Source organism: Gekko japonicus, unplaced genomic scaffold (genome assembly GCF_001447785.1).
Source record: "Gekko japonicus isolate JY-2015 unplaced genomic scaffold, Gekko_japonicus_V1.1 scaffold4953, whole genome shotgun sequence".
In the NCBI taxonomy this organism is placed as follows: Eukaryota; Metazoa; Chordata; class Lepidosauria; order Squamata; family Gekkonidae; genus Gekko; species Gekko japonicus.
Window position 1 is genome coordinate 27892 of NW_015167204.1, and position 12098 is coordinate 39989.

Sequence of the window (12098 nt, forward strand, 5' to 3'; positions counted from 1 at the left end):
TGGGAAAGAGACTGAAGGTCAAAGAAGACGGGGACGGCAAAGGATGAGATGGTTAGACAGTGTCATAGATGCAGCGAACATGAAATTGATCAAACTTCAGAGGACGGCGGAAGACAGGAAGGCCTGGCGTGATCTGGTCTATGGGGTCGCGAAGAGTCGGACTCGACTGTGCGACTGAACAACAACAACATAAATCAACAGAAACACTCCAAAAAGTTTTGGTGGAGAGCAGAATGAACACACATAATAAAGGGAGGGATTTTCTATTTTCATGCAGCAGATAGCAAGCTGTAAAGCAAGCGTAACATTTGGCTATGGGGAGGCAGACAAAATGGGCTCTTCCGCATCCCTGCTGTCATCACTTGTATGTCCTTATTGCGTCTCCCCCCCCTTTTCTGCATGTGTTTTGCTCCCTCTCATGGTCTATTTCATATTACATCAATGTAAGCCCAGTATAAGGGCTGCGGTGGCTCAGTGGTTAAGACGCTGAACTGCAGACCCAGAAGGTCGGTAGTTCAGCAGTTCGAGACCCGAGTGTGCCGCATGACGGAGTGAGCTCCCATCTCTAATCCCAGCTCCTGCCAACCTAGTAGTTCGAAAGCAAGCAATTGCAAGTAGATAAACAGGTACTGCTTTGGTGGGAAGGTAACAGCATTCTGTGCACCTCGGCGTGTAGTCATGCCGGCCACAGGACCATGGAAACGTCTTCGTACTGCGCTGGCTCTTCAGCTTGGAAACGGAGATGAGCACCACCTCCTAGAGTCATATTTGACTGGCTTTCAAGCAAGGGAAACCTTAAACTTCACCTATGTCCAGTATAAAAACCCACAGTTTAAGTCTGCAGGGAGATAGGCTGGATAGAGATGTAATATCAAATCAACCACTAGAGGAAGCAAAACATATGAAAAACAGCCCCCCCCCCCAAGCAAGGCTAACACACAAGCGACAGAAACGAGAATGCGAAAGAGCCCAATGTCTCCGAATTCTCTTCTGGTTTCTGAGGAGAAAGTACTGCTTTTCTCTGTGGCGATTTCTGTGGAAAGTGCGATGGGTAACTTTCTCGTGAACATATCCTTCAGAAGTATTCTTGTTCCGTACCCCTTTTTTTAAAAGGAATTGACGTTCCTCTTTTAACTCCATTTCTCCATAGGGAAAGGTACTCCTGGTGTTTCCATCTTTTAAAAATTCGATCTCTAAATCGGTGAAATTGACTCCCAATTAATCAAAAAGCTCTCGGGGTGGGGGTGGGGACTGTCCTCAGAAGTAGTAGTTCGCAAAATGGCTCCTCCACAGTTAATGAAATGGTTGTCTCGTCTAAGACAGATGACGGTGGGTTCAGGGGAGAAATGCGTGTGGAGGCGTGGTTCCCCCCCATTCATTCCACAGCTTCCATAACTTCCATCACAAGAGTCCTCGGTCCTGTCATGATGAGGCTGCTGATGGTCTGGTAGTCCAAATGTAAAACGTATATCCCATTCACAGAGTACACAAACTGGCACACCTACAGGGAGGGAAAGGAGGAGAAATTACTCCTTTGAGTTCCACTAAATGCTACCTGAAGGGATATGGAAATCTAAAGTGGAACAACAGAGGGTTGTGCAAATGAAACACCTGTGAGAACCTCCAGCCTCCAGGTGGTCAAACGAAGTATACACACTGTGAAGAATGACGAAATTGCAATGTATATAAAAAACTAAAATTATGTAATGCAACAGATATCTCATAAGAACATAAGAGACGCCAATGTTGGATCAGGCCAAAGGCCCATCCAGTCCAACACTCTGTATCACACAGTGGCCAAAAATACCAGGTGCCATCAGGAGGTCCACCAGTGGGGCCAGGACATTAGAAGCCCTCCCACTGTTGACCCCCCCCCCAAGCACCAAGAAGACAGAGCATCACTTGCCCCAGAGTCCCTATCTATACCTTGTGGCTAATAGCCACTGATGGACCTCTGCTCCATATGCTTATCTAATTCCCTCTTGAAGCCGTCCATGCTTGTAGCCACCACCACTTCCTGTGGCAGTGAATTCCAAGTGTTAATCACTCTTTGGGTAAAGAAGTACTTCCTCTTATCCATTCTAACCTGACCGCTCTGCAATTTCATGGAGTGCCCACGAGTTCTTGTATTGTGAGAAAGGGAGAAAAGTACCTCTTTCTCTACCTGCTCTTTCCCATGCATAATCTTATAAACCTCAATCACGTCACCCCTCAGTCATCGTTTCTCCAAGCTAAAGAGCCCTAAGCGCTTTAAACTTTCCTCATAGGGAAAGCGTTCCAACCCTTTTATCATTCGAGTTGCCCTTTTCTGCACTTTTTCCAAAGCTATAATATCCTTTTTAAGGTGTGGTGCCCAGAACTGCACACAGTATTCCAAATGAGGTCTCACCATTGATTTATATAGGGGCATTAGGATATTGGCATTATGATATACTCAGTTTCTATGTACCCAAAATTCAATAGTCTTTAAGTATCCCTTATGATGGATTTTTGCCGAGGCTATTTTCGCTTCCCTGCCTGCCCCTGATCTCGATGACATCAGAGGTTAGTTTGGCACATGGGTTCACTGGCGGTCGCAGACTCAGAACAAAAACGTCTCTCACATTTGAGCTACGGCTGCCAACCCCCAAGTGGTACAAAAGACATCAAGACACACAGTGAAATTGAAACCAGCAGAACAACGGCATATAAAAAAAACTTTTTTACCTAAACAAAGATAATTAAACTACTCAAAATATTCCGTGAAAATTAAAGGTATGTCATACACACCATTCATAGATACAAATTCCAAAGCTGTTCATATACCAAACAATATCAACATTCAAATCCTAGGGCAAAAAACCAAATGATTGGATTTATACCCAGCCCTTCACTACCCAAAGGAGTCTCAGAGCGGCTCACAAACTCCTTTCCCTTCCCCTCCCCACAACAGACACCCTGTGAGGTGGATGGGGCTGAGAGAGCTCTTGACAGAAACTGCTCTTTTTCAAGAACAGCTCTTATCAGAACTATGGCTTGCCCATGGCCATCCAGCCAGGTGCAAGTGGAAGAGTGGGGGAATCAAACCCGGTTCTCCCAGATTAGAGTCCGCGCACTTAACTACTACGCCAAACTGGCCCTGCCTGAACTCCCGAGAATCCAAAAGGTAAGAGGGTGGATACGTGAGAGAGCGTGTACATAAGTGAGAATAACTGTTTGGATCATTTATCCTTCCCCCCACACACAATTTCCTCTCAAACCGCTCCAGCTTCTTTCTATCCTAATCCTTAAAAGAACATCTTAAAGACTCTGGTTATTTCAAAAATTCCTGAAAGCGACTGAAACAATGCTCTTGCCGCACCAGTACAAAGCGCTCCTTTCTTCCTCTCTTTCCCCAAAAACCCTCTGAGCGGTAAAGCCATCCCCTTCATGCCTAAAGAACCGATCGTCAGCCGAAGGGAGCAAAAACCGCTTAGTTTTGGTTCAGCGGTCTCAGGTGGCCGTTCCTCACCTTTCACGCTCGAGTAGGCACCGAGAGGATTTGCTCGTTGAACTAAGCTACATAAACTACGAGCGCCCCCCGGTCCTGCAGGTGCTCCGAGTCAGACGTAGGACACTCCCGGCATCCCAATTCCGGCGGCTTTCTGATCGCACAAACGCACACCCCCTTCCAAAGTAGGTTGGAAATCACAACTCCGTCCAGATTAATTGCTGGAGGATAGAGAGGAGGGTCTGAACTTCCTGCGAGCCCTGCAGAAATCTCCTGGGCCCAAGATGTTCTGCCAACTCCTCTCACTGCCCTGTCTGTTACAAGATGTTCCTGTCACTTCCTCTCAGGATTGTTGGGGGGGGGGACAGGTGCAAAAGTGAGGGAGACAGAGAGCCAGACGTAGCAGCATACCTATTCTACCCTTTATTCATTTATACCCTGCCGTTCTCCCCAGTGGGGACACAAGAATTCCAAGAATTCTGATCCTGCCTCACCCTCGTACCCGGGATTGTCCTTGTTAGAGATGAATCAATGTAAGACGTAAGAAGATAAGAGGAGTCCCACTGGATCAGACCAGTCATCCATCTAGTCCAGCATCTTGTTGCACACAGTGGGCAACCAGTTCTTCTGGAGGGCCAACAACAGGGCACAGAGGTCGGAGCCTTCATATCATCAGAAGAACCCTGTAGGATCAGGCCGGTGGTCCATCTAGTCCAGCATCCTGTCTCACACAGTGGCCACCAGTTCCTCTGGAGGGCCAACGACAGGACATAGAGACCGAGGTCTTCATAAGAACACCAGAAGAACCCTGCTGGATCAAACCAGTGGGCCATCTAGTCCATCATCTTGTCGCACATAGTGGGCAACCAGTTCTTCTGGAGGGCCAACAACAGGACACAAAGGCTGGGACCTTCATAAGAACATCAGAAGAGCCCTGCTGGATCAGACCAGTAATCCATCTAGTCAAGCATCCTGTCTCACACAATGGCCAACCAGTTCCTCTGGAGGGACAACAACAGGGCCTAGTGGTTGAGGCCTTCATAAGAACATCAGAAGACCTCTGCTGGATCAGGTCAGTGGCCCATCTAGCCCAACATTCTGTCTCACACAGTGGCCAACCGGTTTCCCTAGGGGGGCCAACGACAAGGCATAGTGGCTGAGGCCTTCCCCTGATGTTGTTAGCAGTAAGACCCTCCTCTCCTGTAGAGGGGCAGTTTAGTGGTTAGAGAGAGAAAGGCATAAACACTCTTCATAAAGTATCACCTCCAAAATCACAAATGTACACTCCCTGGCCCAAAATGGATGCCAGCCAGAGACAATCCTGGGGAAAATATTTCTGAAGGTAAGTCAGAAGCAGCTCTCCTCTCCACATCCTGAGGAGATGCATAACTAGGAACCATGGGCCTCCCAAAACTGATGTCCTCACCTTGGATTAATACTTTCACAGGCCCAGCCTCACTACCCCTTTACACGAAGTATGCAACACTGAATTCTATTAATCAAAACCTGGTAGTTTTCCTGTCCAGTACTTAGGGTCATCAAGAAACATTAACATCTATAGTTCACCCCCGGTGATCTTATCAGAGTTTCCCTTGATAAAGTTTCTTTGTTTGTCCCTGGAAAAGCCACCAAATCATTTGGGGGGGGGGCAAACACATCAGTCTGCTGCAGGGAACATTTTTCCTATAACTGCAAGCACACTGCTCCATAGCTCTGTGTGTTTGTGTGTGTGTTCCTGGTACTAACATCATGCACCCCCACTTTGTGGGTTTCTTCTCTTCTGCACGTGAAAAGCTGGCTGTTTCGCTGCTGCTTTCGTGAACTTCTACAAGATCTGGTAATTATAGTCCTTTCTCCTCAACTAGTCCTGCTCCTCCCTGTTTTTCTCTTAACTAGCCTTGTATGTGTTTGCATGTGTGTGTTCTGCCCTTTTATTTCTCTTTTAATAAAAAAGCCTTTCTGGTTGGACATCTGCCTGGTTTATTTGAGAGTTCTCTTAAAGGGGAAAAATCCTGGTATACATTGCTGAAGATCCCTCTTACCCGCCTTTTGCTCTGTCTCATTAAGCTAATTCCCCCAATTAAATATGAGACTGCCTCTTTGGGTAACAATGTTGCCTCCTGGCACTGGGATTCAGATGTTGACTGCCTCTGAATGTGGAGGTTCCCTTTCGTCACAAAGAGTTCAGCTAGGGTTGCCAGCCTCCAGGTGGGGCCTGGAGACCTCCTGCTTTTGCAACTGATCTCCAGCTGACAGAGATCAGCTCCCCTGGAGAAAATAGCTGCTTTGAAGGGCATTGGACCATGCTGAGGCCCCTCCCTTCCCCAAACCCCACCCTCTCCTGGACCCATCCCCAAAGTCTCCAGGTATTTTCCAACCCAGACCTGGCAACCCTAAGATCAGCTCACACTCTTATCCTAGATGCGCAGTGCTTCCTGGGTCCCCCACCCCATGGCAATTGTGTGAAATCCAGCATTCTGGAGCATCCAGGGTCTGTGACCACCACTCTGAGGAGTGGGGGAATCAAACCTGGTTCTCGCAGATTAGAGTCCGCGCACTTAACGACTACATCAAACTTTAGTCACCATGGCTATTTACCACTGACAGACCATGAATCTGTCTAATCCCCTTTTAATGCTGTTCTCTGGCAGCGAATTTCATAAGAGAGGTATAGAAAAACTTCTATATCCTCCAGAAGTGTACATATCAATACAGAACGTAGGACAAGGTACAAATGATTAGCTAAGAGGTGCTGCTCAGGTATGTAGATCATAGGATCACAGAGTCGGAAGGGGACTTCTAGGCCATCTAACATAAGAACATCAGAAGAGCCCTGCTGGATCAGACCAGTGGATCATCTGGTCCAGCAATCAGTTTCATACAGTGGCCAATCAGTTCATCTGGAGGGCCTAATGGGGCAGAGTGGACGAGGCCTTCATAAGAACATCAGAAGAGCCCTGCTGGATCAGACCAATGGTCCATCTAGTCCATCATCCCGTCTCACACGGTGGCCAATCAGTTCCTCTTGAAGTCCAATAAAAGAGCACAGAAGTTAAGGCCATCAGAAGAACATCAGACGAGCTTTGCTGGATCAGACTGGTGGTCCATCTAGACCAGCATCCTGTCTCACACAGTGGCCAACCAGTTCCTCTGGAGGGCCAACAATGGGGCAGAGAGGCCAAGGCCTTCATTAGAACATCAGAAGAGCCCTGCTGGATCAGACCAGTGGTCCATCTAGGCCAGCATCCTGTCTCACACAGAGGCCAACCAATTCCTCTGGGTGGCCGACAACATTGCAGAGAGGACGAGGCCTTCATAAGAACATCAGAAGAGCCCTGCTGGATCAGACCAGTGGTCCATCTAGTACAGCATCCTGTCTCACACAATGGCCAACCAGTTCCTCTGGAGGGCCAACAATGGGGCAGAGAGGACGAGGCCTTCATAAGAACATCAGAAGAGCCCTGCTGGATCAGACCAGTGGCCCATCTAGTACAGCATCCTGCTTCACACAGTGGCCAACCAGTTCCTCTGGAGGGCCAACAATGGGGCAGAGAGGACGAGGCCTTCATAAGAACATCAGAAGAGCCCTGCTGGATCAGACCAATGGTCCATCTAGTACAGCATCCTGTCTCACACAGTGGCTGACCAGTTCCTCTGGAGGACCAACAATGGGGCATAGATTCCTCTGATGTTGCTTCCTGACTCTGGGATTCAGAGGCTGACTGAACATGGAGGTTCCCCTCAGTCATCACAACCAGTAGCCACTGGTAATCCTATCCTCCGTGAATCTTTCTAATCTCGTTTTAAAGCCGTCTATGCCTGTAGCTATCACTGCATCTCTTTCTAATTTCCTCAGGTAAGATCTTAGGACAAAGGGGTAATCGCATGGGACTTTCTTCAAAATTATTAGGCACGACTAGTGAAAAATAAAGTTTAGAAAGGTGGAATTCCCATTCACTGGCAGGAATACAGGAGGGAGTTATTGTGGCACTAACCTCTGGTCTTACCGATGACCCAAATTCCTTAGGGTTGCTCTCTAACGTCAAGGCTAACATCTCAAGATAAGATTTCCCTAGAGAAAATTGAACAGATGGATTCATGGCAGAAGGGAATTTAAATCCTAGTCTCCCAGATTCTTCAGTGCTCTAACCACTACACCACATTGTCTCTCTAGTTACACTGCACTGTGTTCTGGCCCACGTGGGTTCATTTTGGGACAGCAGGTATACAGGCAGGACTTTTGCCTCAGGGCAGAGGGAAAGTTATAACGGATGTATTTTGGGTTCTGGTCACATCTGGCCAATGGTGTTCTCTGCCTAGGCGAGGGAAGCCTCATGGACAAAGCTCAATTTAAGACCAATACCTTCATGCCAGCAGCAGCAGCTGGCCCACCTGGATCCACCGCCTGGATGTGGCATGGCTGACCTCCACGGACCACAAACCCCCAACCGACCGCATCTCCCACAATCTGAAAGTGAACAAGGGGAGGGGATTGAAAGACCTTTATCATCACCTTGCAGAACTGCTCCGTTTCCCCAAAACCAGGGGTCATTCCCTACAGGAGTGCACAGGAGTGGAACTCCGGCACTAAAGAGCCCAGGGGGTGGGCACATGCAACAAGCCCCACCCCCTGCTCCCAGCAGCCCTTAGTCAGAGCAAGAAGCAGCCAGGTAAGTTGCAGAGCCCCCCCCCGGCCCAAAACAGTCCAGTGGCACCTTTAAGACCAAGTTTTATTCAGGTACAAGCTCTCCCTTCTCTGCAAGGACAGATCTGCACGTTCCCCCCCCCCCAATAGCTAGCGATCCAAAACAGTCCAGTGGAGCCTGAGCGGTGGGTGTTGCCTTCTGACACACTTCCGGTGAGGTCAGGGGGTGTGGCATATGCAAATAAATTATGGTAATGAGTTATGCTAATGAGCTCCTGCACCTCTTTTTCTACGAAATGACCCCTGCCCATAACAAAGCCAGAAGTCCTTTCACAAAGCCAAAATCCCAAAGAAATCAGCTGTTTGGTAGCGAAGAGGGAGAAAGGGGGTGTCACCGTGGGCATCTGAGTTGGGTGTGAGCCTACAATCACCTGCCGAAAAGGTTTAGCAGCAGCGCTAATGGAACATTAGGAGGACTGGGTCACTTACCGTGAGCGTTTTCTTGATATATGGTGCCCCGGGGCTCAGGAGCTCCTCATTTGTGACAGGCCTCTTTAACACTTGTAAAGGGGGGGGAAAGGAACAGTCATCATTTCTCATCAGAGAATCAAGCATGCAAAAGAGTAACGTAGCAGCATGAATGGAGAAATGGATGAAGAATTGTTGACCAGATAGGACAGAGACACTTTTCCATTCAAGCCATTCTTGGAAAGACGAAATACATCCGAGTTCAGATCAAAAACCATTTTACTGGAGAATAGTCACGTATCTTAGCAGGGCCAGCCCTGGCCTCTACAATATTGAAAAGATTGATGGCAGTTTCACATTGACAGCTCTGCCCAGAAAGTTATTGTTTAATATGCATTCTGGAGTATGACGGTAGGTTTGAGATTTAGGTGGTAATAAACGATTTAAACATCAGAGGGCCTTTAATTTTGGGGGAAAAAACCCATACTGGGCTCTTCAGCATTCTCATTTTTTCTTTTGTGTGTCCCTGTTGCTTCACTGTTGGGTTTTGCTCCCTCTAGTGGTCGATATGAAATTATATTGCAATATGTCTGGCATAAATGGCAAGCATATTACTTATACTATAGGAATAATTAACTTCTTTTTTAGTTTTGAAATGATCTGAATATCATATTAAAGGTGGTGAAGATATTGATGATAGTTTCAATATTTCATTCTGTACTCTGGTAGTAATTAAATAATTAGTAAGAATAAAAGGTAGATTCAGATTAAACAATTAAGACATTAAGGTTTTTACAATGACTTAATTTTAGCATAGAAGTTTGTTCGGTTGTTAAAGATGTAATCTCTTTTATCGTTAATAGATTATCGCTAACTTTAGGAAAGTCCTTGTTTATTCCTTAAAGAGAGAATCTTTCCTAAAATTCTGTGATATTGATGTTTTATTGTCTGCTTCTATAGTAGTTAAGTATGCAAACTAATTTGGGAGAACCAGGCTTGATTCCCCACTCCTCCACTTGAAGCTGCTGGATGACCTTGGGCAAGCCACAGTTCTGACAAAAGCTGTCCTTGAAAGGGCAGTTCTTGAAAGAGCTCTCTCAGTCCCACGTATCTCACAGGGTGTCTGTTTGTAAGCCGCTCTGAGACTCCGAGTGAAGGGCGGGGTATAAATCCAATCTTCGCCTCCTCCTCCTCTTCTTCTTTCTTCTTCTAATACGTTTGGTAAAACATCTGATTTTACCTGTTGTACATAACAACTCATAATATTTGACAAACCTGATGAATTTATATTTCCCCCCTACCCTTTCTTCCCTTCTGTATCCCACCTTTTCTTTTTTGAGAAAAAACATTTTTAAAAGATTTTAAAAATATATGTCCAGCATAAAAACCTGCATCTTAAAACTGCAGGGAGATATGCAGACATACAGTGATGTAATATCATATTGACCACTAGAGGGAGCAAAACATGTGCAGAAGGGAAAAAAACCCCAAAGCGACAGAGACACACAAACGACAAAAACAAGAATGCAGAAGAGCCCAATATGTGCTGGTTCTCCTGTTTTGCTCTATAGAGTTAAGAGGACTGGGGATTTGCTTTTAGCATAAAGGCTGAAATTCTATAAATCCTTTACTTAACGGCATCGGCGTGTGGATACAATTTAGGTTCCTTCGCACCATTGTGACCGCACGTGATTCCTGGATTATACTTCCAACTTCACTGAAAATAAAAGGTAAGCAGGGAAAAGGAATCCTCACCAGATTTGGGGTTGCATTCGACAGTGGGCGGAAGCCCCAAACTAGGGGAGAGGTTGAAATATGAATTGGATCCTCCAGCAAGCGAGGTAACGCTACTCCTTCGAATGGCTGAGATGGTCTTGATTTCTTTATTGGGTTGGACTAAGGGAGACAAACAAGAGCCGAGCAGAAACAAGTAATCAAAGCAGACTCCCCCCAGTTTTAGCTCCTTTGGAAGAAATCTGAGTTTTGGGAATCTGTACTTCCCCCATCTCTGAAATCTGAGTTTGACTTGACTTGAGGTTATTAATCGGTGCACAAGCATACACATCTTGAATTTGTGCATTAATGGCTCCTTTGTCTTTTGTTTAAGAGTAGAGCTGCCTAGCCAATCAATGCTTCTTCTGTGTAAAATGGGGACATGAAGGGAGAAGGGTGGCTTATGAGTGGGAGGGGGTGGCAACCCTCCTGCTTCTCTTCGTCCTCCCCCTCATACATTAACATGTGTCTGCCGCCACCCCCACCCCCAAGCTGCTTTCTTCCAATCCAGGTTCTAGTCGACATTCCCAAGGGAAATACAGATCTGGAATCTGGACTTGGGGAGGGGATTTGGAAGGATGGGAAAGTCACACAGGAAACTCAGGGGCTGTATATTCATTTTGATCTATTTGTATACCACCCTAACAACAGACACCCTGTGAGGTGGGTGGGGCTGAGAGAGCTCTGACACAAACTGCTCTTTTTCAAGGACAGCTGTGCCAGAGCTTGTGACTGACCCAAGGTCACATCAGCAGGTGCAAGTGGAGGAGTGGGGAATCAAACCCAGTTCTCCCAGATTAGAGTCCGCACACTTAACCACTACACCAAACTGGCTAGCCTGGGTGATCCAGATCCATGGGCTAAGAAGAGGATAATTCTGCCTAGGACTACACTGTAAACTCACGTGATCCATGTCCTTCATATCTGGATTTGGTTATAACTTCAGAAAAAGCCATGGAGATAATCTACAAGCATAGGGGAGGCCACTGAGCTTGCTACATGCTGCAACCATTTCTGGCCATTTTTCTTACCATATAGGATCAACTGGCCTGCTACTAAAAGATCATCTATGGCCTATGCATGGACAATATTTTTATGTAGCATTGATCCCATGCCTGTCCACACAGCTGAAAGTAACGACCAGAAAAAGTTGTGCAACCTACTATGTTGGCTTCTTACTTTCAACATAGGGTGTCCAAATAACAACAACAACCCCCCACTTTCTCTTAGCAGAAGTTATTTCCATACTCACTACAGTGCAGTTAGGAACATAGCAATAAAATAAATAAAATAAATTAGATCTCGGGAGTTAAGCAGGGTCAGCCCAGGTTAATATTGGATGGGAGGCCACCAAGGAAGAAGAAGAAGAAGAAGAAGTTAAGTGTACGTACCGTTAACATTCCCGAGGCATTTTATATCGTTGTGTTACTAACACAATATCAGTTTATGGAACTCACTGCCACTGATATAGTGCTGGCCGCCACCAGGGGCGGAAAGTGCCATAAAATCACACCCGATTTGTGGTAACCCTGAAGGGTTTTCGAGGCCAGAGATGTTCCGAGGTGGTTCACCATTGCCTGCTCCCCATGTAGAAGAAGAAGAGGAGATTGGATTTATACCCCACCCTTCACTTGGAGTCTCAGAGCGGCTGACAAACTCCCTTCGCTTCCCCTCCCCACAACAGACACCCTGTGAGGTAAAAGAAGAAGAAGAAGAAATTGGATTTATACCCCATGGCTCTTC

The 12098-nt window shown here is 46.5% G+C and overlaps 1 protein-coding gene across 1 annotated transcript in view; it reads right to left on the bottom strand.

The window, feature by feature from the left end:
* Positions 1–1288: 1288 nt before the first annotated feature.
* The window catches only part of LOC107112090 (DEP domain-containing mTOR-interacting protein-like), a gene marked incomplete at its 5' end in the record, with an annotated part of 32031 nt that continues 21221 nt past the window's right edge, over positions 1289–12098 (bottom strand). Inside the window, 4 exons of the mRNA XM_015413162.1 lie at positions 1289–1501; positions 7833–7937; positions 8604–8674; positions 10338–10478. Of these exons, the coding sequence (XP_015268648.1) occupies positions 1376–1501; positions 7833–7937; positions 8604–8674; positions 10338–10478 (443 nt within the window). The remainder of the gene's footprint in view (positions 1502–7832; positions 7938–8603; positions 8675–10337; positions 10479–12098) is intronic.